The sequence below is a fragment of the Python bivittatus genome, unplaced genomic scaffold (assembly GCF_059951505.1).
Source record: "Python bivittatus isolate LINGU-HERP-01145 unplaced genomic scaffold, Pbiv_v1 ctg000070_np1212, whole genome shotgun sequence".
NCBI classification, from domain to species: domain Eukaryota; kingdom Metazoa; phylum Chordata; class Lepidosauria; order Squamata; family Pythonidae; genus Python; species Python bivittatus.
In genome coordinates, this window is record NW_028277034.1 from 1,429,329 (window position 1) to 1,454,637 (window position 25,309).

Consider the following 25,309-nt stretch of genomic DNA (forward strand, 5'->3'; position numbering starts at 1 on the left):
CACCTAACAATGATCTTGTTGCCTAATATTATTAATGGCAAATCTTCAATTTTGCTGGTAATATTTTCCATTTTTTAATAAATAAGTAAATAGGTTTGAACTTCTAGCTTGGACTGCTTTCTCTCATATTTTGAAGGCTAACCCTAAACTCATGGAAACAGAATCAGAACCTTAATAAAGTTATATCAAAAACCATGTACCAGAACTAAAGTGGGTTCAGAGGACAATTATGCTAGAACTGGTCCCAAGGGACTAGCTGAGGTATAGATTTGTTGTGTGTTCCTGATCAGATCACAATCAGCATCTGCTCTCATTTCTAAAGGTGAATAACTGTGACCTACTTACAATGTTTGTTTAAAGATGACAATGTGCTATAATACACAGGTTAAAATCCAATGCAGACCTACATGTGCTTCCGTTTATTTATTTTAAAGGGCTTAACAAGAGTAAATGTCTGCACGGAAGTGTGACACAGAAGAATATAATTACAGACAAGGTGGGGGTTTTTTTGTTAGCACATTGTTGATATTTCAAGAATGTGCCAATTATTTAACCCATTTTATAGATGAGATCGCTTTATTCTGTCATTGTTCAGCCTTTCTAGGTCAAAGAGAAAAAAAAATCCTCTTTAAACCTTCCCACAATCTCAAGATCCAGAAAAAAGGCAAAATGATAAAAAAGACCTATCTTTATTTTTCCAGCAAAACTGGGCTCATTTGATCAGAAGTGTCACTATCTCTTATACATTTATTTTGGGGATAATGCCTTGTCGTGGCGAAGGGGCTTGCGTAACTCAGTGAAGCCATGAGCTATACCGTGCAGGGCCACCCAAGACGGACAGGTCATGACAGAGAGTTCTGACCAAATGTGGTCCACCGGAGAAGGAAATGGCAACCCATTCCAGTAACCTTGCCAAGAAAACCCCATGGACAATGTTAAAAGGCTAAAAGATATGACGCTGGAAGATGAGCCCCTCAGGTCAGAAGGTGTCCAATATGCTACTGGGGAAGAGCGGAGGGCAATTCCAAGTAGCTCCAGAAAGAGTGAAGCGGCTGGGCCAAAGCCGAAAGGACGTTCAGCTGTGGATGTATCTGGAAGCGAAAAGAAGGTCCGATGCTGTAAAGAACAATATTGTATAGGTACCTGGAATGTAAGATCTATGAACCAAGGCAAGCTGGATGTGGTCACACATGAGATGACAAGATTGAACATCGACATCTTGGGAATCAGCGAACTGAAATGGACGGGAATGGGTGAATTTAATTCGGGTGACCATTATATCTACTACTGTGGGCAAGAAACCCTTAGAAGAAATGGAGTTGCACTCATAGTCAATAAGAGAGTGGGAAAGGCAGTAATGGGGTACAACCTCAAAAACAACATCCAAGGCAAACCATTCAATATCACAATCATCCAAGTCTATGCCCCAACCACTGATGCTGAAGAAGCTGAAGTTGACTGCTTCTATGAAGACCTACAACACCTTCTAGAACTAGCACCAAAAAAAGATGTCCTTTTCATCATAGGGGATTGGAATGCTAAAGTAGGAAGTCAAGGAGTAATCGGAATAACAGGCAAGTTTGGCCTTGGAGTACAAAATGAAGCAGGGCAAAGGCTAATAGAGTTCTGTCAAGAGTCATAGCAAACACTCTTTTCCAACAACACAAGAGACAACTCTACACATGGACATCACCAGATGGTCAATATCGAAACCAGATTGATTATATACTTTGCAGCCAAAGATGGAGAAGCTCTATACAGAGAGCAAAAACAAGACCAGGAGCTGACTGTGGCTCAGATCATGAGCTTCTTACTGCAAAATTTAGGCTTAAATTGAAGAATGTAGGGAAAACCACTAGACCACTCAGGTATGACTTAGATCATATTCCTTGTGAGTACACAGTGAAGGTGATGAATAGATTTAGAAGATTAGATTTGGTAGACAGAGTGCCTGAAGAACTATGGAGGTCCGTAACATTGTACAGGAGGCAGCAACTAAAACCATCCCAAAGAAAAAGAAATGCAAGAAAGCAAAATGGCTGTCTGATGAGGCTTTACAAATAGCTGTGGAAAGAAGGAATGCGAAAAGCAAGGGTGAAAGGGAAAGATATAAGCAACTGAATGCAGATTTCCAGAGAATAGCAAGGAGAGATAAGAAGGCCTTCTTAAATGAACAATGCAAAGAAATCGAGGAAAACAATAGAATGGGGAAGACTAGAGATCTCTACAAGAAAATTGGAGATATGAAAGGAACATTTAGTGCAAAGATGGGCATGATAAAGGACAAAAAAGGCAGGGACCTAACAGAAGCAGAAGAGATTAAGAAGAGGTGGCAAGAATACACAGAAGAACTATATAAGAAAGATCTTAATGCCCCTGATGTCCACGCTGGTGTGATCACTGACCTTGAGCCAGACATCCTAGAGAGTGAAGTCAAGTGGGCCTTAGGAAGCATTGCTAACAACAAAGCTAGTGGAGATGACAGTATTCCAGCTGAGTTATTTAAAATACTAAAAGACGATGGTGTTAAAGTGCTGCACTCAATATGCCAGCAAGTTTGGAAAACGCAACAGTGGCCATGGGATTGGAAAAGGTCAGTTTATGTTCCAATTCCAAAGAAGGGCAATGCCAAAGAATGCTCAAACTATCGCACAATTGCATTCATTTCACATGCTAGCAAGGTTATGCTCAAAATCCTACAAGCTAGGCTTCAGCAATACATGAACCGAGAACTACCGGATGTACAAGCTGGGTTTCGAAGAGGCAGAGGAACTAGAGATCAAATCGCCAACATTCGCTGGATCATGGAGAAAGCACGAGAGTTCCAGAAAAATATCTACTTCTGCTTCATTGACTATGCAAAAGCCTTTGATTGTGTGGATTACAACAAACTGTGGCAAATTCTTAAAGAGATGGGAGTACCAGACCACCTTACCTGTCTCCTGAGAAATCTGTATGCGGGCCAAGAAGCAACAGTTAGAACCAGTCATGGAACAACCGATTGGTTCAAAATAGAGAAAGGTGTACGACAAGGCTGTATACTGTCACCCTGCTTATTTAACCTATATGCAGAGTACATCATGAGAAATGCCAGGCTGGAAGAATCACAAGCCGGAATTAAGATTGCAGGGAGAATCATCAACAACCTCAGATATGCGGACGATACCACCCTAATGGCAGAAAGTGAAGAAGAACTAAAGAGCCTCTTGATGAGGGTGAAAGAGGGTGCGAAAGCTGGCTTGAAACTCAACATTAAAAAAACTAAGATCATGGCATCTGGCCCCATCAATTCCTGGCAAATAGAAGGGGTAGAAATGGAAGCAGTAACAGACTTCATTTATTTGGGCTCCAAGATCACCGCAGACGGAGACTGCAGCCATGAAATTAAAAGACGCTTGCTCCTTGGGAGGAAAGCTATGGCAAGCCTAGATAGCATATTAAAAAGCAGAGACATCACCTTGCCAACAAAGATCCGCATAGTCAAAGCTATGGTTTTTCCGGTAGTAATGTATGGCTGTGAGAGCTGGACCATAAAGAAGGCTGAGCGCCGAAGAATTGATGCCTTTGAACTGTGGTGCTGGAGAAGACTCTTGAGAGTCCCCTGGACTACTAGGAGGTCAAACCAGTCAATCTTAAAGGAAATCAACCCTGATTGTTCATTGGAAGGACTGATAATGAAGGTCAAGCTCAGATACTTTGGTCACCTAATGCGAAGAGAGATCTCTTTGGAGAAGACCCTGATGCTAGGAAAGATTGAAGGCAAAAGAAGAAGAGGACGGCAGAGGATGAGATGGTTAGATAGCATCACTGAAGCAATGAACATGAAACTGAGCAAACTCAGGGAGGCAGTGAAGGACAGGAAGGCCTGGCGCGATATGGTTCATGGGGTCACGAAGAGTCGGACACGACTTAACAACTAAACAACAACAACAACAACTGTATTTTAAAATCTTGCAGCCACCCCCTTAAAATGATACATTTGAGATGTCTCAGACATTGAAGTGTGGGTTTTATGTTGATGTTACCTCCTTTCTTATCTCTTATCTGTTCTTACATTCTGTCTTTTATACAGTCAGAAGATTATGAATAATTAACACTTCAACAATACATTGTACGAACAGATAACATATAATTTATTTCTCTTGAAAGAGATCCATCAACAACATTCCTCCTTCCCTGTGTTTAATTATAAAAAGATTATCAAAAGGGCTACCTGTATTCCTCTTTTATTTTTTTAATCTGCTGATTGTATGCAGCTACTGGAGATGGGCTGCAAATATCCCGACCACCACCAGATTACGCTAGAGAGAGATACAAAAAACTTATAACCCTGTACTGCCATCAGGTGGTCATTTGGAGTCTTGCCACCAGATTTGGTAGCCGTAGATTATGTCCTTTTTTTCTTTTTACTCTGTACAATTGTCTACTGCCTTTCTCTTCTCTTAACTGCCTGCCCCCGCACATTCTCTTAACTTCCTGGACGCCTCCATCATAAGGAAGTGGCCAGTTAATCTTTTATTTGCATTCTAACCAAACAACAAACTCGTTTCATCACATCTGCATGCTTGCATCTATGATACTGCTAGAGGCCTAATGCACACATAAATATTCAGTTTCCATGGCTGACATCCTAAACACTCCTCATGGCCAATTGTTTCCTTAATGCCTTGTAGTTATATTATGAACTCATTGTATGAAGAATCCCCAGACCAATGCATCTTTTTGGGCTATATTCAGATTTTGTATGCACTAGGAAAGGCTATGGTATGAGAGGTTTACATCAACTGAGCTGACCATATGACAGTTTTACTTATCTGTCTGAAGGGAGAAGATTGACAAATGTGTCCTACAGAAAGAGAAATGAAGATGAGATAAAGCTACACTCCTCTGGCATCTTCCTCTTTAGAGAGATTCTACCTTTTTTTGTATGCCTTTGAGTCAGTATTGACTCCTGGCAATTATGTGGACAAGTCTCTGCAAGTTTTCTCGGCAAGGTTTTTCAGAAGTGGTTGGCCATTGCCTGCTTCCCAGGGCTGAGAGAGTGACTGGCCCAAGGTCACCCAGCTGGTTTTGTGCCTAAGGTGGGACTAGAACCCATGGTTTCCTGATTTCTAGCCTGATGCCTTAACCACTACACCAAACTGGCTCTCAAATTCTACCTTATATACTAATAACTCCAATTCCTACCCCAGTTCTGCACTGGGGTTTGTTCTACAGATAAAAGCCTTTAACGCTTTCATAAATGGGTGAAATGCTTCCTATAATGATGGCCAAAGATGCCTTTATCTGGGGCAGCAGGTTGCAAAGGAAAACATGTGCCTTATTTATTATGCTTTACAAATAATAACAGAGCGCAACAGAGTGGTTGAACTAGCTAAATAAAGTCACTATTTAGTTTGACTTTTGTAGGGTTTCATTGACAATCTACCAACCACAGATACATCCATTTGGAACCCCTGAGCTTCAGTCCTTGTGTTTTTTGTTTCATGATCCTCAAAAGCTAATTGCCATCTTTTTTTTTTTTTTAAAGGGTTCATAGAGCAAATTTATTTTTTCCTTTTTTGGTCTCTCGTCAATATTGTTTTTAGCAAGTCTCAGTCAAGTGATCATTCCAGGTGCACAGCTCTCAAACTCCTATGGAGTCTGAAATTAACAAAACTAATTGGCAATCTTCCGGGCAGGAAGGAAGGGCAGATAATATGAAGCCATTTTTCATTCCTCTGTGTCTCCTTTTCTTTTTTATACTAAACATAACAAAACACAGTTAGAATATACAACATTAAATATTTCCTTCTTGTCTATTTTGAAGACTCAGTGCAAACTGAAATCTACCCTTGCCCTATATAATAATAATAATAATGATAAAGAAAGCAAATATAGTACAAATAGTTTCAGGCACCTTAGGTGCAATCCCAAAACATCTGGAGCAACACTTGGCATTGACAAAATCAGCATCAATCAATTGCAAAAGGCAGCTTTACTTGGAATAGCTTACTGTATATCCTGTGACGATACCTTTAACACCATCAAACCATCAAACATCTGCCTATCCCAGGTCCTTGGGAAAGACCTGACAGGTGGATAAAAATGCCAAATCCAGTCTAAACATCTGGCTGACTGTGTGACCAACCATAATAATAATAAGTAGCAACAATGGTGCACTGGAGTATCTGCAAGAAATACCATTTATATGCTTCTGAAAGAAGCATATAAATAGAAAGAATTGCACCAATCTCGTCTGAAACATAGGGGACTGCGCCCTTTCCATGGTTGACTCTACCAGATTTCTGACTAACATCAGACTCATAACATTTGCAAACATGCCTCATTCCTAAAAAATAAGATACAGATAAAAATCATCTGCCCTCCCCCTGCCTTCCATGTCATTTTCACTGTAAAATGCTAAATGGAACGACAGCATTAGCTTAATTAATTGTTCCAGCAAAAACTGTAATTTTTCTACAGTGTATATTTAAAAACATAAAGTCCATAAGAGGCCTTGATAGGTAGGCGCATATAAAATTAAGTCAAACAGGACTCTAAATTGCTATGCAGTGCAGAAACATAAAGCAATGTACAGTACTAATCAGTGCCTTCTTATAGGTTTAGTTGACATAGATTTATTTTACACACAGACATGAATATTGTAAACATAAATATTGGATAAACTAGGGCTAGAATATTTTCTCTAAAAGTCAGAAGCTTGAGGTCTTTGGTCTAAATATGGCTTTGAATTATACCTTCGGAATCATCCCCCGATTCTAAGGTTCTCAATAAGATCTAGAGCAACCATCATCTAAATATGGTCAGTCCTGCACATTACTCAAATCTTCCTATTACCCAAGAGTGTCCATAATGGAGGGCAAAAAAGTCAACATGGCAGCTGCAACCAATCAAAGCTCTACACGTCACACCTGCGACACATGTAAAAAAAGGGATGGGGCTTTGACTGCACAGTGGTGGCCACTATATTGACTTTTCTGACCTCCTGGCAGATGCCCCTGCTGCTCCCATTGCTAACAAAGTTATATAAGGAGAATACTGATAAAGAAAGAGGTTTACAATTCAGCTCTCACACTATTAAAATTCTGCTACCAAGACATCTCTTAAATTCTGGTTACATATGACAACATTTACATAGTTTTGATGATAGTTATTCTGCTGTTATCTGTCCATTCATCCAATCTTGCAATCCCTCAAGCTCTCTATCCTATCCAGTTTTAAATCCTTTATTTTATGCAACCATGGAGAAAAAACAAAAATATTCTGATCCACAGCATAACCTTAATTCTCTACAGGGCTAGTTTCAAATAGAGTGCAATGAATAAGTTTAAATCAGACAATTACCTTTTTTATATTTAATTTTTAGGAAAGCATTAAAGTAATTCAATCTGTGTAAGATCAATTCTCACAAAGTCATCATTATGCTATAGCAAATATCTTAAGATTTTCTTCCAGCTGAATTCTCTTCCAGCAAATCATGAAAAGAGCCTGTGTGAATCATGAACAAATCTCCTGAGAAAGTTCTACCTTCCCACAGGCAGTTTTAGAACCTAAGCTTATTCATTCACATGATGGTCTGCCTTCTCAGCCTATTAATTGCAGGCAATTGTCTCTGTCCCCATATTTTTTCCTAAATAAATTCTGCAGGAGGCAACAATCATTACTATAGGTCTTGATGACATTTTGAATTCTTTATGTTGAAAAAATATTTCTTTATAAGTAAATTTTATATATTTGCTTTTCTGTTGAGTATGGATGAAATCAAGATTCCTATAATTTGGACTATATTAATACTTTTAGACTAGTATCAATAGAGTAAGTATTTGGTTTGGGTTTTGTACACTTATTACCAATTTTTATCTGGGACTGTAAATTACCAAAAAAAAAAAAAAATTATCTAGAGGTGCATTTGAAGTCAATATCAATAATACAATGATATAATTATCAAAATTTTACTTTCTTTTAAATAACTTTCTGGAGCGTACACTCAGATGCGAATTTACATTCCAAACCTAAGAAACTCAGAAACATGTCCTAGTCAGATTAATGGAATTGCTTTAACTTAGACCTAGGTTTCCTCTATTAACACACTATCAAATTATCTGGAGGACTATCCTGAATGTACACATAGTTTTTAAAATACATACTAAAAGGAAGTTAGATCCTTCTGAATTCAAATAAAGATTCTTGTTTTTTTTTTTTAACTTAGGTCATTTCCCCACTAATGACTTGTAGCATCTTCCTGAATCGTCCAATCTTCAAAATTACAATGGAAAGAGGTGTCACGTTCTTAGCTGCCCATCTTCACAGAAAGCAAGATTCTTCCACAGTTTAATAAGATGACAGAAATATCTGCACCTAAATTGTCTTTCCCTTAGAGTCCAATTCATCTCCCAGGTTCTTAAGATGGAGACTTTCTCAGTCTCTTACTCATGGTCCCTGTGTGAACTGATGAGGAGGCTGCCTTCTTAACTAATAAAAGAGGGTCAGGATGTGAATTTCTCTCATACCATTACACTAGGTTTCATATCACTCCAGTGATGGCTGGATGGTGTTATGAAGATGCTGTAGGTATTTAATGAGGAGAAGGCCTTATGTACAGCCCTACAGGAACTGTTGTGGCCATTATTATTTGTAGATCCTGGAGAGACTTCACAAAGGCCTCAAGAAATCTAATACTTAAGATATCAACTTCTGAATATTCATGTTCAGTAAGAATATTAGTAAACCCACTGAATCCAATAGGGATAACTTCTGAATACATTAAAAAAAAACATATATGAATTTATAAATTACTTTAGTAAAAGCTACAGCAGAAGATTGCACTGGAAATCCCAACAGTGACTTGTATATATGGTTAAAAAAAGGTTTTAAGGCTACCAAATGAAAAGGCAGGAAAACATGTATTATTTAATAGTCTAAGCCCAAAATAAGTTTGCATCTAAATGTATCATGCAAATCTTCCTCCTCCTTCCCTTCCACGTGTATAAATGCAGCAGTTTCCATGCAGAGCAGCGAAATCAGATCCTCAGTGGCAAGCCTTGATAAATCTATTATCATAGCTGAGGCTGCCATGGGATGTTGCATTTACTGACACTGGCTATCCTGAGCAGTTTCCATCCTCTCTTACTAAATACAATATGCCAGATTGTTGGTAGAATTTGTTTCATATTAAACAGAATTACTCAACCTGCAAATGTAGTGTACTGAATATATACTATGGTATATGGTATATACATATACCATTGTATATGATCTATACAATCATAGATGTATTGTTTGGAAAAACAATATTCAGATGCATGTGTGGAGATATGACTGGGTTCAGTTCCTTGGAGAAAGGTCAGAATTAAAATGCAATGAATCTGGAAATAAAAGTGCAGCTACAAGCTTCAATACAGTACAGAGAGTTCTTCATCTTTAAAACAGACTTCTTTGATCATACCCAATTCTACCTAAGTTCTGTTTCCAACAGTGGTTCTACCGATATTGTTGGACATTCAGTACTGTTCACTGTTGCATAAACATCACTTGAGGTTGAGCTTCTATTTGATACTTGTCACTAGTAATAAAGTGATTTTTCATCATCATCATCATCGTCGTCGTCGTTGTTGTTATCCCAAATCAATCCACTGAAGTATGAAGGCCTCTTCCTTGAAGGTTATGGATCATAATCTGTCATACTGGTCCAGTGCAGGCTGATAGATAGATCTTTCTTGAGTTCCCAGTCTAAGACTGAGCGAGATTGATTAACCCAGGGTTAATCAGCTTGCTTCTTGCCTAAAGAGATGACGTTGTTGTTGTTGTTGTTACCCTGAATCAATAAACTGCAGGATGAAGGCCTCTTCATTAAAAGTGATGGATTATAATCTACCATGCTGGTGTAGTGTGAGTTGGTAAGATAGATAAGAATGTGTACATGCATGTGTGTATGTGTGTTTGCATGCACATATCCATGCAATTCTCTGCAAGTTTCTTCCAGCTGAATTCTCTTTGAGCACATCATGAAGGATATAGCAGACATAGCATTCAGTCATTTTAACAGGGCATGCTACCAAATAAACATGTGCAGATTTATGGCTATTTCTTGTTTCTAGCACGATATTCAAAAGCTGCCTACACATATGGTCTACTCTGGTTTATACCAAAATAAAGATTTGATTAACTGATTGATACACTTATGATCCCCACCATTGAATTAGAAAATCTCTTGATTCAATAATACCCTGTTACTTGTGAAAATACATGTAATAAATTAGATTTCCTTTAAAGCTGAGTGAAAAGAGAAATGTTAGCAGATACCGTCTGGAGTAAGTTACTGGAGCAACTTCATCTCCTGATATAGACTGACCAGATGTAACACTAACCATAGTTTAATGTTATGAGGGTGAACTATAGTGAGTGTTGGGCTTATATGCTTTCCCCATCTTTTCTTCCTTTGACATGACTATGAGTAGAGTTGATACTTTTTTCTTCATTTTGATTAACTGCAGCTTGCTGTGTATTATAAATTTGGAGCAGTAAGAGACAATCTTAACAGAAATAAAAGTTTTCAACCCATGGCTGCAGTAGAGGACAGGGTAGGGGAGTTATGTAAATCTTGGGAAGCTGACATTATATTAGGGATGGAAAACATGCAATTCATGGGTTGTTAATGGCCCTCAGCCTAATTTTTTATGTCCCTAATCCACAAGATCATCCTTCTAAAATTTGCTGGCAATATAAGCAATTTCAGTGGTGTGATTCCCCCCCCCCCACTTTTTAGATTCAATGCATTCATTATTTAAACTATTATTATTTAAATATATATATTATAGTATATAACTCTCCCAATTTGACCCCCCAACTCAAATTTATCTACCCCCTGCCCTCTCTGGTAACATACATTAAATCCAAAATGCATATTTCCAGACCATGAGCTCCTATGACCCTGAGGCCAATTAAAAAAAAAAAAATGCAGGCCTCAGCCACAAAAAAGTTGTCTCCCCCGCTCCACACAGTAGAGATTAATGTTATGTCAAAATGCCATCTTATTTCTCTGTTATGCACAAATATGGTGCTACTGGAAAGAATCTTGAGATTTTCCATATTCCTACACATCTGCGATTCTCAGGTACTGAGAACCACCAGCGAATAGATCTCCAGGGCCACTCTTTTTAATTTTTTTATACATATATAAAAAAATAAAATAAAATACCAATTACGAATTTCATATGGGCTTGATTTTTGAAAGTATGTGCCTTCTAATGGGAAAAACATTTCTGCAAATCCATTACTAAGACCTACTTCAACATTTACATAGCAAGCTTGTGTGGTTCAAACACAGGAATGACGTTTTTTGTTGAAGTTGTTATACACATTAGCAATTAGTGAGTAATTCTAGCTGTTCCACATCCATCTGTGATGGCTGGCAATGATAATGACTGAGGAGGATGAGAGAGGATAAAGCAGAAAGACAACTTTTTTCTCAGCACTGCCTAATGTTGGATAAGGAACATGATTACGTGCGCCCTACCATGAGCGTGAAGGGACTACAAACAAGATCTTGTACACCAGCTGGGTTCACACATTGCATTAAGCCAGAGCTTGGCATCTCACTGCTCAATGAGGGGTTGCATGCATTCCAGAATCATTCTTGCTGTTCCCAGAGCAGTCTTGGATCATACTATTAAAATTCAACATCAACCTGATGGACTTTAAGGGGCATGGTTTTTATAGACATCCGGCCCAAATCAAAATGAGAGCATTAAGCCCCTGCTAGCTTTAAGCCATGAATTTAGCCTCTTAAAACCCCCAACCGTTCCTAAAAAAAGGGCCAGAGAATTTTGGCATGACTTATCTCAGCAATGTCATCACTTCACGGGTAGTGTTAAGACTACAATAGTGGCCTTCAAGTGCAAAAAGTGGTTACTTCGCTTTGGGCTTTGTGTGGGATGAACTGTCAACCGTTTTATGGCTGGCAGAAGGCAGTTGGAGTTGGGTTTGCCATGCATCCTTCCACCTTAGCTGCAGAGAGGTCTCATCAGTCTGAAAAACATTTTCCTTCTGGCAACAAAAGCTGCCTTTTCAAGGCAGAGTCCACTTGCCTTTCACCAAGGAATTGCTGAGCCAGACCTGGCTGCATGCCATCTTGGCTGGTCTACAAGTGGGAGATGTCACCTATAAAAGGAGATGGCAGGGACTGGTGGAAGAAAGGTCTGTTGTGGATATTGGAGAGCAGCAGAAATGACAGAGGAATGGACTAAGCTCAAATCACAAGACTGCTTACACCCATGAACTTGAGGCCACACTTTTAGGTCTTCAATGGGGCAGCTTTTGCAGGTTCTGCCACAGATACCCCCGAGAGTGTTATCCAAGGCAGGCCCTTTAATGTAGTACAAACTGTCCTTGGAATTGAGAGAGGCCCTCTTTATTACAGAAGGAGGCTTCAAATCTCATTTTTATCCAGGCCTTTAATGTTTTTCATATATGTGTGTACAGTGGGCTGTACAGTGCTTTAGACTGCAAGGGAAAAATATGTTTTGGATTGCATATGGGTGGATTCCAAACCTGTTTTTTTCCTTTCTTTCCAGGATCACATTGTAGCTGCACAGGACAACCACACCACACAAGATGCATCTGCTTTAAGGACCTATGAACAGGGGCTACATGAGCAACTCCCCCACTCCCATCCAAAGCAGCATTTTTTCTTCAAATCCAAAGCGATGCACACACACATACAGTACTGTGCAAAAGTTTTAGGCAGGCGTGAAAAAATGCTGTAAAGTAAGAATGCTTTCAAAAATATATATTGTAATTGTTTATGTTTATCAATTTACAAAATGCAAAGTGAGAAAATAGAAGAGAAATCCAAATCAAATAATATTTGGTGTGACCACCCTGTGCCTTCAAAACAGCATCAATTCTTCTAGGTACACTTGCACACAGTTTTTGAAGGAACTCAGCAGGCAGGTTGTTCCAAACATCTTGGAGAACTAACCACAGATCTCCTGTGGATATAGGCTGCCTCAAATCCTTCTGTCTCTTCATGTAATCCCAGACAGACTTGATGATGTTGAGATCAGGGCTCTGTGGGGGCCTAACCATCACTTCCAGGATTCCTTGTTCTTCTTGACACTGAAGATAGTTCTTCATGACATTGACTGTATGTTTGGGGTCGCTGTCCTGCTGCAGAATACATTTGGGGTCAATCACACACCTCCTTGATGGTATGGCATGATGGATAAGTATCTGCCTGTATTTCTCAGCATTGAGGACACCATTGATCCTGACCGAATCTCCAACTCCATTTGCAGAAGTGCAGCCCCAAACTTGCAAGGAACCTCCACCATGCTTCACTGTTGCCGGCAGACACTCATTATTGTACCGCTCTCCAGCCCTTCCGCAAACAAACTGCCTCCTGCTGTAGCCAAATATTTCAAATTTTGACTCACCAGTCCAGAGCGCCTGCTGCCATTTTTCTGCACCCCAGTTCCTATGTTTTTGTGCATAGTTGAGTCGCTTAGCCTTGTTTCCATGTTGGAGGTATGGCTTTTTGGCCGCAATTCTTCCATGAAGACCACTTCTGGCCAGACTTCTCCGGACAGTAGATGGGTGTACCTGGGTCCCACTGGTTTCCGCCAGTTCTGTGCTGATGGCACTGCTGGATGTCTTCCAATGTCAAAGGGAAGTGAGCATGATGTGTCTTCCATCTGCTGCATTAAGTTTCCTTGACCAACCACTGCATCTACGATCCTCAATGTTGCCCGTTTCTTTGTGCTTCTTCAAACGAGCTTGAACAGCACATCTTGAAAGCCCAGTTTGCTTTGAAATTTTTGCCTGGGAAAGACCTTGCTGATGCAGTATAATTACCTTGTGTCTTGTTGCTGTGCTCAGTCTTGCCATGGTGTATAACCTGTGACATGAAACCATCTTCCACAATCTCACCTTACTAGCAGAGTTTGGCTGTTCCTCACCCAGTTTTAAGCCTCCTACACAGCTGTTTCTGTTTCAGTTAATGACTGTGTTTCAACCTACATATGAAATTGATGATCATTAGCATCTGCTTGGTATAATTGGTTAATCATACACCTGACTCTAATCCTACAAGATCCCTGACTTTGTGCAAGTGTATAAAGCGTGCAAGTGTAAGAACTGATGCTGGTTTGAAGCCAAAGGGTAGTCACACCAAATATTGATTTGATTTAGATTTTTCTCGTTTGCTCACTTTGCATTTTGTGACTTGATAAACATAAACAATTACAACATATATTTTTGAAAGCATTCTTACTTTACAGCATTTTTTCACACCTGCCTAAAACGTTTGCACAGTACTGTATATACAAATCCACACACAGAGAGGCATTTGGGAGTGGGCGACATATATTTAAAAATTAATTAAAAGTAACTCCATTATTTGAAAACAATGTCTTAACCCAGTCACAGTTTCTGATTTCATGATTATTTCTTAGCTTGCTGGCATACATATTTATACATGTCAGTCAAGACAAATTATGTGTGCTGAGAACATCTGAAGTCGTATCTGAATGGGCTTCTGACTGCAAAACTTCACATTGCTGGAGGAAAGAGGAGAACCCACCAATACAGGAGAGAAGTAAAATCAATTTATTGCAAAACACATTTTCTCTTGCTCAAAAATCTGATTCACTATCTTCAAATAGAAATAACACAAAATGAAATTATGAATCTGTAAAATGGCTCCAGATTAGCTCTTTTTGAGAATTCCAAGTACAATGTCTGAGCTGTACTTGTGAACATTATTTAGTCTATACTAAGGACTCATTAGGATAAAAAAGGAAGGAATCTGAAAGACAATGGACAGGAGAGAACTGTCCCAACTGATCCGCAAAACATGAAGCAGCATGAAGGTTTAGTATTTTTATTAGTGGCTGAGAACACAGTTTGCAGAATATCTCTTGGGCATGCTTTAAAATACTAACCTTGTAGTAATTTATTGGTAGAGTTTCCTGCCCTGACAGTTGTTGGTGTCTGCTCAAGCAAAATACATTTCTTCAAGCTTGGATAACATCTATAGCTGTATATTGATTAATGACAAATTTTCTAACGACATTTTTGTGGGTTTTCCTTGTACTGTTATAGCGGTAGCCATCTTTCTTCATCAACTTCTTCCTGCCTCTCATATCTCTAGTGCAGTTCAACTCCAAACAAACTGTGGCTGACAAAGTAAAATCTGGGCTAAGCTCTGGAAGATGTATGGCTATTTGTTGCCCGTCATTTTCCTAGACATGATTTGTTAATGATTCCCACAAGTTGTTGAACTTCATAAGCCAGGAAAGGAAACTTGATTAAGCAAAAGTGTGTGCGTGTGTGTGTAGGTGTGTAGGGGGCAATGCATAAGGGGTATGTAAGGGAAAAACAAGCAACACATAATCTTTGTTACAGGGCAAGGGAACACATGCAAGCTTAACAGGAATGGGAAAAAATAGAGGTGAATAAGCTTCCAGGAATTCCCTCTCATTTTAAGACAGCTTGGTATTCAGACAAGGCAGCTGTCAACAGGCACATAGAGATAAACAACATCTACACACTATTCAAAAGAGACAATAAAAAGGAAAACAAAAGACCAAACACCTCCTCACCAGCAATCATCACCGAGATAAGCAGAGATTAACACCAAGATTATCACCAGACATACAATCAGCAGTAAACAATACCCTACTCAAGGAACTACCAGAGGGAAAAAAATAGAACAAAACAAAACTCCCACCCCCACCCCCACTCCCACCCCCACTGGCAGGGGATACCACAGTATATAAACAGAGAGCAAGCCCCACTCCATTCTAGCACTGAAGATGTTACCTAGCCAGGTAATGAAACGTTTGCAAGAAAACAACCAAGCTCAGAGAACCCCAAGGACTCCGCAGGAATGAGAAAGTCCCAGGATAGAATATATGCGATTTTTCTTATCTCACAAACCAGTTTTCTCCAATCTGATGCTCTCCTGATTTCAACCCCCCCAACTTCATGGTCAGCATGTGCTCCCTGAAAGGTTTTATTTAGCCTCTAAAGCCCCTCTGAAACTGTTAAATGAATTTTGGTGGCACCACCAATCATCTGATATCATCTTTAATATCATCTATGCATGGTTCTATCTTGTGCTTCAATTTTGTCCCTTCCTAGCTCAGGAGAACTCTTCTCATTGATCCCTTAGTCACCCCTGTCTGTACAACTGCAATGTGTCTTACATGGGGCTGCCTTTAAAGACCATCCAGAAGCCACAGCTGGTCCAGAATGCAGTGATCTAAGGAGATATGGGCATGCTTCAGTTTGCTCATGTGACACCTCGTGGGCTACACGGGCTACCAGTTGGCTACTGGGTGCAATTCGTTGCTTGTTTTTGTCTATAAAGCCCTATGTGGATATGCGTATAAAGCCTGGATAATTAGAGGAATCTCTCTCTCCAATTGGTTCTGCCATCCTATAAGATCTGGTGAGAGCTACTTTAGTGTAGTGGTTAAAGGTACCAGGACAGAAGCTGGAAGACCGTGAGTTCTAATCCTGCCTTAGGCATGAAGTCAGATGGGTGACTTTGGGCACTCTCTCTCAGGCCTGGGAAGAAGGCAAGGGCAACCCACCTTCCAAAATGTTGCCAAGAAAACTGTGTGGATCCATCTAGGAGTCAACAATGACTTGAAAGCACCTATATATAAATAATATATAAGATAAAGATTGGCTTGCTCTACATTCCATCAAGAAAACTATGCTATCTCATGAGGCCTTGGAAATGTGCCTGCTCAGTCACCACCCTATCTTTTGGAACAGCACTCCTGATCTCTGACCAAGCTGTCTTTCAGGAAGATGTAAAACCCTGCTTTTCCAGCTGCCCTGGGACAAGGTGACTTGTGACTCTGTATTAGATATGTGATCCTTTTATTTCTCCATGTGAGGTATTGTTATTATGATTGGCCTCTCTTGGTTTGGTTTTATGATGTGTTTTTCAATTTTTGTATGTTGCCTTGAGGTGGTCTGCAGTTAACCAGTTTGTATATTGGATGGATGGACCGATACATGAATTAATTAATTTGTTAGTTAACAAGTAAGTAAGTAAATAAATATCACCTGCCAGTCTATTTTAGGAATGTCAAATGTACTGTCTATAGATTGCTACTGGCATGTACCATGCCCCAGCTACTTTTCACCCAGGTCCCACGCAATTCATGGAATATGGCCCACAGGATTCAAAAGACTGAATGTCATCTCTACTGCTCCCAAATTGCCCATCTCTGGCATTAAGTCCATCCAAGTATCTTCAGCCTATTGTAAACTGCCACCAAAGGAAAACAACTGCTTCACTGCAAAATGGAAAATATACTAGAAAATTCAGTATATACAAAATATCCTTGTCAGGGAAGAAGATAAAATAAGAACATCTTCATAATTGAATAAGAGAACTATATTTGAAACCCTAGCATAATCTTAAATAATACTTTTATTCATATTCTTTGAGATAAATTATTTGGTTATGGTATCTAGCCAACTAGATGACATCAGAGACTATATTAATGCTCTTTCTAATTGCAAAGCAAGTGAATCACTGGGTAAAAAGGATAAAATACAGAAACCACAACCTGCCAGAAGAGGCATCTTCTTTGTAGCTGGGAGAAGAAGAAAGTCTCTCTTCTGCATGCAATAACAGAAATGCTGGATTAGGTTGATCTCTCCATCCATCTACTATTAATAGTTTTTCTGCAGGCCAATAATTTTGCACCTTATTTATGAAGCTGCATTAAAAAATATTTGGTCTACAGACTATAGGCATTGCTTTGTGAAATGCAATGCAGCCAGAAAATAAGAATATTTTATAGCCTAGGGCACTGCCCACCCTTACTTTAAATTCAAGTCCATCAAGAAAAAAATAATATTTAGAAACAACAGTTTCAGGTGTGGGTATGTGCTCTTGAAATGAAATCCAGACTGAAGAGAAGGATTTCTGCAGCATATTTTTTTCTCTCCCTCTATCTTGCCTTGTGAATGCCATTGAGTGGATTCTCATTATTTGGACTCACAAAGAGGGAGACTAGTACAGTCTGGATCTGGCCCCAGGAGAAACTCTGACTACAGTTGTAATGAAAAACAGCTGGATACAATTACAGGATCTTGGAACAGAGAGAGACAAATCTATGAATGGTGATTTTGCTCCATTTCTCATTTTTTCCAGCCTTAAATTTATTTTGCTTCAATGGTTCTTGGCATTAGTTTTCTGAAGTAATAAGAAGACAGGATATTGATTTTATAAATAAAATAAATGAAGTAAATATGTTAATAAAATAATATAATGATATTTTCTGCATGCTTCCTGCTAACATATGCATTTTTGTAGGCTACTTTTACTGGGGAGCACAACTGGAAAATTTAGGAATTAAAAATACAGTGTAACTGCAAGTCAGCTCAGAAAGTACAAATTAGTTAAGCTGGAATTTCTCCCACATTCCATACCTGGAACAGAGAAATATCATACAGAAAGATTTCTTAAGAGGCAAGTCTACCACCTTCTTTTATGAACTTCCATTTTTGTGTGTGAGAATCCAAAGGTCAACTGAGAGCGAGTTTGGAGTGTAAGACTATCCATCCTTTGTCAAAAAATTCAGAAAAAGTGTTTCCAATCTTGCACAGCCAGAACTGTGGTTGTCCATGATGGTGGTAAGGGGAGTTCCAAAAACTCAAGATGGTGGCCATGACTATGGGACTGAAGCCCTATTACTTTGAAATGTGTACCATGTAATAAGGGGGGGGGGGGCGTCAGTTGCACAGCCACGGCTGTCATCTTGACTGCTTTGACACTCCCCCCATCCCAGGGATGTTTCTGCCCATAACCCATCTCTGCCCTTCATGAAAGTTTTTTTTGGGGAGGGGTGCCTTTGAATCAGTTTTTGACTCCTGGCAACTGCCTGGACAAGTCCCTGCAGTTTTCTTGGCAAGATTTCAGAAGTGCTTTGCCACTGCCTCCTTCCTAGGACTGAGAGAGAGTGACTGGCCCAAGGTCACCCAGATGACTTTGGGCCTAAGGTGGGACTAGAACTCACAGTCTCCTGGTTTCTACCCTGGTGCCTTAACACTAGACCAAACTGGCTCTCCATGAAAGTAGCCCAACTTTTTTCAAGCTTCTGATCAAGCCTGAAAATAGATGGCACTATTTTAAGGAATCAGTTTGTTAAAGTGAATGTGATTCTTAAAATAGCCACAGCACATTTTTTTCCCTAGCTTATGCAAAAGCATCAAGGAAACAGGCTACCTTAACAATGAGCAGAAAACTACTGCTGTGCTTGGAAGCACTTCTGAATCATTTTCAAAGGGTGCATAACCTTTGGGGAGACCCTATCCTAACGCTCCTCTTCTGGTCCCAAAAGGCTCTTGACGATAACTAAAGTTGGCAGTGAAAAATAAGTGATTCACAATTGGCTAAAAGGTGAAGAACTTTTTCATTTCTAATTTAGAAATGCCTAGTTATGCTTGATTTGTTTTTCTCTCCTCAGGAAGCTATTTTGAGAAATCTTTTGAACACAGTCATTATTGCTTACAATTCACTGTATAATTCATTACCCTCTATGCCTGTTCTTAAAAACTTAAATCTTTTTCATGCATATAAGCATTGCTTAAAATATTCACTGCTTAAAATACACTGCAGTTTCTTTCACACCAGCAGGTCACACAGTTGTCATGTGGTGCCGCGGTATTTTCTGAGACACAGATGAAATGCACATGCACAAACGTTGTCCTGTTTTTTGGGGAGGGGGGAGGCAGGGGAGAAGGAAGAAGACAGGAGCATCTTTCAACACTATGCTTCTCTGTCTCCACCCTGCCAGATTTGAAAGAAGAACAAGGAATGTTTTTCACATTTTGACAGCCTAGGACAACTTTTCACATCCACATTCAACTTGAAGGGTGGCAAATGTAACAATGAAAAACTATGCATTTATACTTGGGAAATATATGTGGACATCGGCATAGCAAATGCAATAACAAACATTTTTTTCTAGTGCAGAAGGCTCAGAAATTCATGATACCATTTTGCAAATAACATATATTCACTAATCTTTCGATAAAAAAATAATCTAGATCACAAAACATGCAGAGGTACCTTGACATCTTGGGTTTTTGTTTTTTATATATATATTCTTGTCTTTCAGTCCATGGAGAGAAATAGTACTTGGGGACTGAAATTCTCTCTCTCATTTAATGAGGAGGAGAAAACCCACCGCCACCTGTAAGCTGCGAGAAGTAGCCTAAGTGTCACTTAATAGATGGAATCTGATGAACTCTACGCAGTTTGATATTTATGATGTGGGGAAATGGCAGGACTAATTTTTACAGTGAAATTATGTTAATTACAATATAGAGATGTGAATGTATAAAATCATTATTATTTTATTACTTATTTCTTTGTTAGGTTTGTATCTCACCTTTCTTCCAGGAGCTCAGGTAGATATGAGGAAAACAGGTCTTATAGGTAGTCCTCGACTTATGACCACAGTTGGGACTGGAACTTCTGTTGCTAAGTGATGCGGTCATTAAGTGAGTTGTGCATGATTTTATGACCTTTTTGCCATGGTCATTAAGCAAATCATGCAATCTTTAAGTGAATCTGGCTTCCCCCATTGAGTTTGCTTGTTGGAAGCCCCCTGGGAAGGTCGCAAATAGCAATCACGTGACCCTGGGACACTGCAACTGTCATAAATACATGCCAGTTGCCAAGCACCCACATTTTGATCATGTGACTGTGGGGATGCTGTGATGGTCATAAGTGCGAGGACTGGTCGTAAGTCACTTTCTTCAGCACCGTCGTAACTTAAATGGTCATAAGTTGAGGACTACCTGAATTGGACATTTAATTTCCATAATATGTTTCTTAAATTTCTCAACATACTCAATAGACCACTGTAATTCTATTAGTTAATGGGAAAGAAAAATAACAACTCCCAGATACAGGATGTAGAAGTTGGGCCATTAGTGAGTCCCTCCACTCCCATCACTGATCATCATCTGATAATGTTATACACTTTATCACTGCTCTTCTTGCAATGTCACCCCCAAAAAGAAATTTCAACTAGGAAATATATGGCTGGGTAAAATGATTTATCTGCTTCTTAATAAAATGCTGTACATATTAATAAGATGTCATTGTGATCATACATATATTTGCTTTACCTTCATAAACATGCTGAATCCTGTTTTCAGAAGATCTGTAAGTCCAGAAGACATGTGTTCAATATCAACCAGGTCAGGTCGATCAGGATTATATATTTCTTCCACCACTTGCTTTATCAGTGGTCTATAAGAGGCCTTAAAAAAAAATCACCCCTAACTGTTAAACGTATTACATTTTTCAAGATAAACATGATAACTATTAAACAAATGGACAAATAGGAGGTTGTTTTCATCCAGGTAATTGAAGGATAGTGCCTTGTAAGTATTTTTAATGAAAAGATAGTGAGTCAGAGAAGGCATGCTCCCAACAGATGTTTAAACTGTGCTTCCAATTTCAGGTAAACTAATTCATATTTATCCTCCTACTTGTATTGGGAAAATTTTTCAATCTCTACTAGATGTGATTTAAAATAGGGCTGCCAAATATCAGTCTAGATGTTCACTTCTAGTAAGTGGCTCTATAAAAGATAAAATTCTTGAGCTTCTCTGAAAATATAAAGTCAGCCCTTTCAACTTAAATGAAATTTGAAGTGGGAAAAACTGCAAAGAAAGAATATAGTCTGAAATAGCTGCCTTTGCTCAAATAATAGATCTGAAATAGCATTCATTCATTTCATTCCAGCCTTATGCAAGACTGGAGTCAGTTTGCCTCCTATTGTCAAGAACAGGAATCCATTACATCAGCTAATGTGTTTCCGCAGTAAGGAGAGTGAATACCATCCATATTCAAATTATATATTCAGGGCTTAGCAAATATAAATGACAGACTTCAGACTTTGCCATAGTGTGCGGTAAGAAGGCCCTTGAAAGAGCTTCTTCCTGGCCATCATCCTCTTATTTAACACTTACTAGCTGCAAAAAGGAGATTCAGATTTCTTCATACTTTAAGTAGCAGGATACAACCTGCAAATCCTGGGCCATGTGTACTTCCCCACCCCACTCTCAAAAAAACTAGATGGACCCTCCAGGGCTAGAAGAAAATTATTAAATCTTTTAAAGTGATAGAAAGGGAAAATAATTAATCTACAGAGAACTTAATGGCAGCATGGTGAATTCATTGGGACAAATGAGTGCCCATAAGGAGGGCCTCTCAATCCAGGAATGGGTGCAAATAGTTCATAATTTGAACATATGCAATGGATTTCCTGGCCACAGCTGCCATCTGCTCCTCAAGCAGGAGCTGAAAATCCAGGAAGACCGCCAGATTATATACCGGTCCAGTGCCACCTCATTCAAGACTAAAGAATGGAAGGTCCCAAGAACTAGGATAACCAAACACCATAGCCACTTGGTCTCGCTAGGCTTCTGTCTACTCCTCCCCATCCAGACCTCAACAGCCTCCAGGTATTAGACAAGACCTTGACACTATTGCCTAGTTAGTCAGGGGTCAAGATGTACAACTACGTATGATCAGGATACTGATGATACCTGACCCCAAATTTATGGATTACCTCTCCCAGTAGCCTCATGTAGATGTTAAACAGAAAGGGCAAGAATGTCAACCCCTGAGGCACCTGTAAATCAGTGGCTTTGGGCTTGACCAGATGTGGAGAAAGGACAACTAGTGTAACACCATAACCCCATTCCCACTCCTTACAGCTGGTCCAGAAGGATACCATGGTTGATGGTATTGAAAGCTTCTGAGAAATCTAGGAAGGCTAGGACAGTTGCACCAGCTCCATCCCAGCTCCACCTCAGGTCATCAACAAGTGGAATCAATGTTATCTCAGTACTATGTCCAGACTTGAAACCTGTTTCTTCCAGGATCCTCTGTAAGTAAAACCAGATCATTTTCTCAACAACCTTCCCTAAAAGAGAAGGTTGGAAACTGGACAAAAAGTATCCAGGATGGTTAGGTCCAGCATACCACCACTTCCTTCAAGGCAAGTGGAATCACCCACTTTCTCTTGAGGGTTGTTTACTTGAACATCCCAACTGTCTCTTCCAAAAAGGGCATAATTGTCTAAAAACACTTCTGAGATAAACAGAAATATATTTGGAGTGCCTGCTCATTTATCATAGGAAATGGTGCCATTTAGTTGAGATAAAAGGCTGAGGAAATCTGGCCTTTTGACCAATTTGTTGACTGCCTACCCATTTCTGTGGCTCCTCCATCAACCATAAGGGATTACATGCATTAATTCTAAACAAATAATATAGTTGGTTGTTAGATAATTAATTTCACTGATGATTACAAAATGCTCTTCTTTTGTGATATTCTTCAATTGTGCTGTATTAATCATTACTGAGGCTGGATTGTTTAAATTCCCTGAAAATCACTGTGGAAGACTATACATTTGAATAGCAGTATACCCATGATTAAAGTAAATATCTGTAGTGATATTAATGTATACAATATTGTTAGAATAATGCAGGATTAAATTGTAACATAATTAAAAGCATTTAGTGAAAAAACTACCTTATTCAGTTTTATGGATTTATACAATTACTGTACCATAAATCTAATGAACAACAATAATTTAAGTAAGAAGCTTTATAATTTACAAAAATTAGTGGCAGGCAGGCAGCATTTTCTTACTTTTGCTATTCCAAGAAAGCCTCTCTCTAGTTTTCTTAGAAAACACATGCAGGGTCAAGCTGTGGAAATTATAAATGGAAGTGCCACTTACGTTAGGGAAAAAAAAAAGGAAAAAAATGAGAAACTAATCACTTCATCTGAACAACTTGAAGGAAAAATCATTTTCAGAAACAATTATGACCATCAAAATTTATTTCCTCATCCAGCATTTTAGAACATCAGCACATTTTTTTCTTCTACCCAGGCACAAAGGAAATTCAGATGCACTAGTCAGAACTTCCTATGGTGCACATTTTTACACTTATCCTAGGGGATGCAAATCTTTTTTGGACTGCTTGTTATTGTGAACTCATATTTATGCAATATAATGCATTTGGAGAAGATTCCAAAATAGCAAATGTATGAAATTAAAAAGAATCAACTAGTTTTTTGATATAACGAAGAACTGTTTGAAAAGTAAGTCCTATTTAACAAATGGAACATATTAGCAGTGATTTATCATTGAGGCTTCAGTTCCTGCAACGGTTGGTTAACTATCCACTAAGGATGGTCCACATCTTCCATACAGCTTGGGAATACAGCTTGAGTATAAATTATAGTAAGATTAAAGTAAGCCTATCACCTTTGGTTCAGCTTAAATGCTACCTGAAGCTTCTGTACCTGGAATTGGCCCCGCCATCCAGTTGACAGCATAAAATGTTCTGCCTTTGTTGTAAGGCAGGGTAGGTAATCTTTTTTGGCTTTACGCTGCAATTTATTTTACTTTTTGTCCTCTAAGGGTTGAGAGGGGATAGGATGCAAACATAGTGACATCATGGGAGGGAAGGGGTCAAGATCAATATGTGAAGATCAACACCATGGCTGCTGAACTACATTGTCCCACAGGACTCTATCTTGTTCAAAATCTATATAAAACCATTAGAAAGATTGTCCAACTGTGGGGTATCATCAGTATGCTGATGATATCCAGTCCTATTTTTCATTGACAGCAAAGTCCAAGGAAACAATTGGTACCTTTGTGCTCTGCATAAATTCACTAATGGGCTGGATGAGAGAGAAGAAACTGAAATTAAATCCAAAAAAGATGGGGGTGCTGTTGATAAACAGGAGACTGACTTTGGAGATTTAGGGTCATCCTGCTTTGAATGGGGTTGCAATTCCTCTGAAAGAGCAGCTTTGCAGTTTGGGCTACTCCTTGATCCTCAGCAGTAGCCGTTTTTGCATATGGCAGCTGTGACAAGGGGTGTTTTTATACAATTATGCCTGATGCACAACCCGGGTCTGTTCCTCAGCCAATCAGATTGTTTACATCTGGTTTACGTCCTGTCTTGACTGCTGCAACATGTTTTACATGGCCTACCCTTGAAAAATACCTAGAGGCTTCAGTTTGTGCAAAATGCAGCAGGAGCGAGGCTGCTAACTGGAGCAAGGTGCAGATCCGTGCTGGGGACAATTTAGGGTGTTGCTTTGAAAGCCCTGAATAGTTTAGGGCCTGACTATCCTGGTCCACTTCTTTTGTTATGAACTTATACTGTTATTAAGATCAGCAGGAGAGCTCCTTCTGAAGATGCCCCTGCTGTGAGAGATCTGTCTTTTGGGCAG

General features: G+C 39.2%; 1 protein-coding gene across 2 annotated transcripts in view; it reads right to left on the reverse strand.

The window, feature by feature from the left end:
- The window catches only part of SCFD2 (sec1 family domain containing 2), a 199,878-nt gene that overhangs the window by 9,098 nt on the left and 165,471 nt on the right, over positions 1-25,309 (reverse strand). For both annotated transcript variants that reach the window (XM_088130741.1, XM_088130747.1), the window contains one exon: positions 21,169-21,303. In XM_088130741.1, the coding sequence (XP_087986867.1) occupies positions 21,169-21,303 (135 nt within the window). The remainder of the gene's footprint in view (positions 1-21,168; positions 21,304-25,309) is intronic.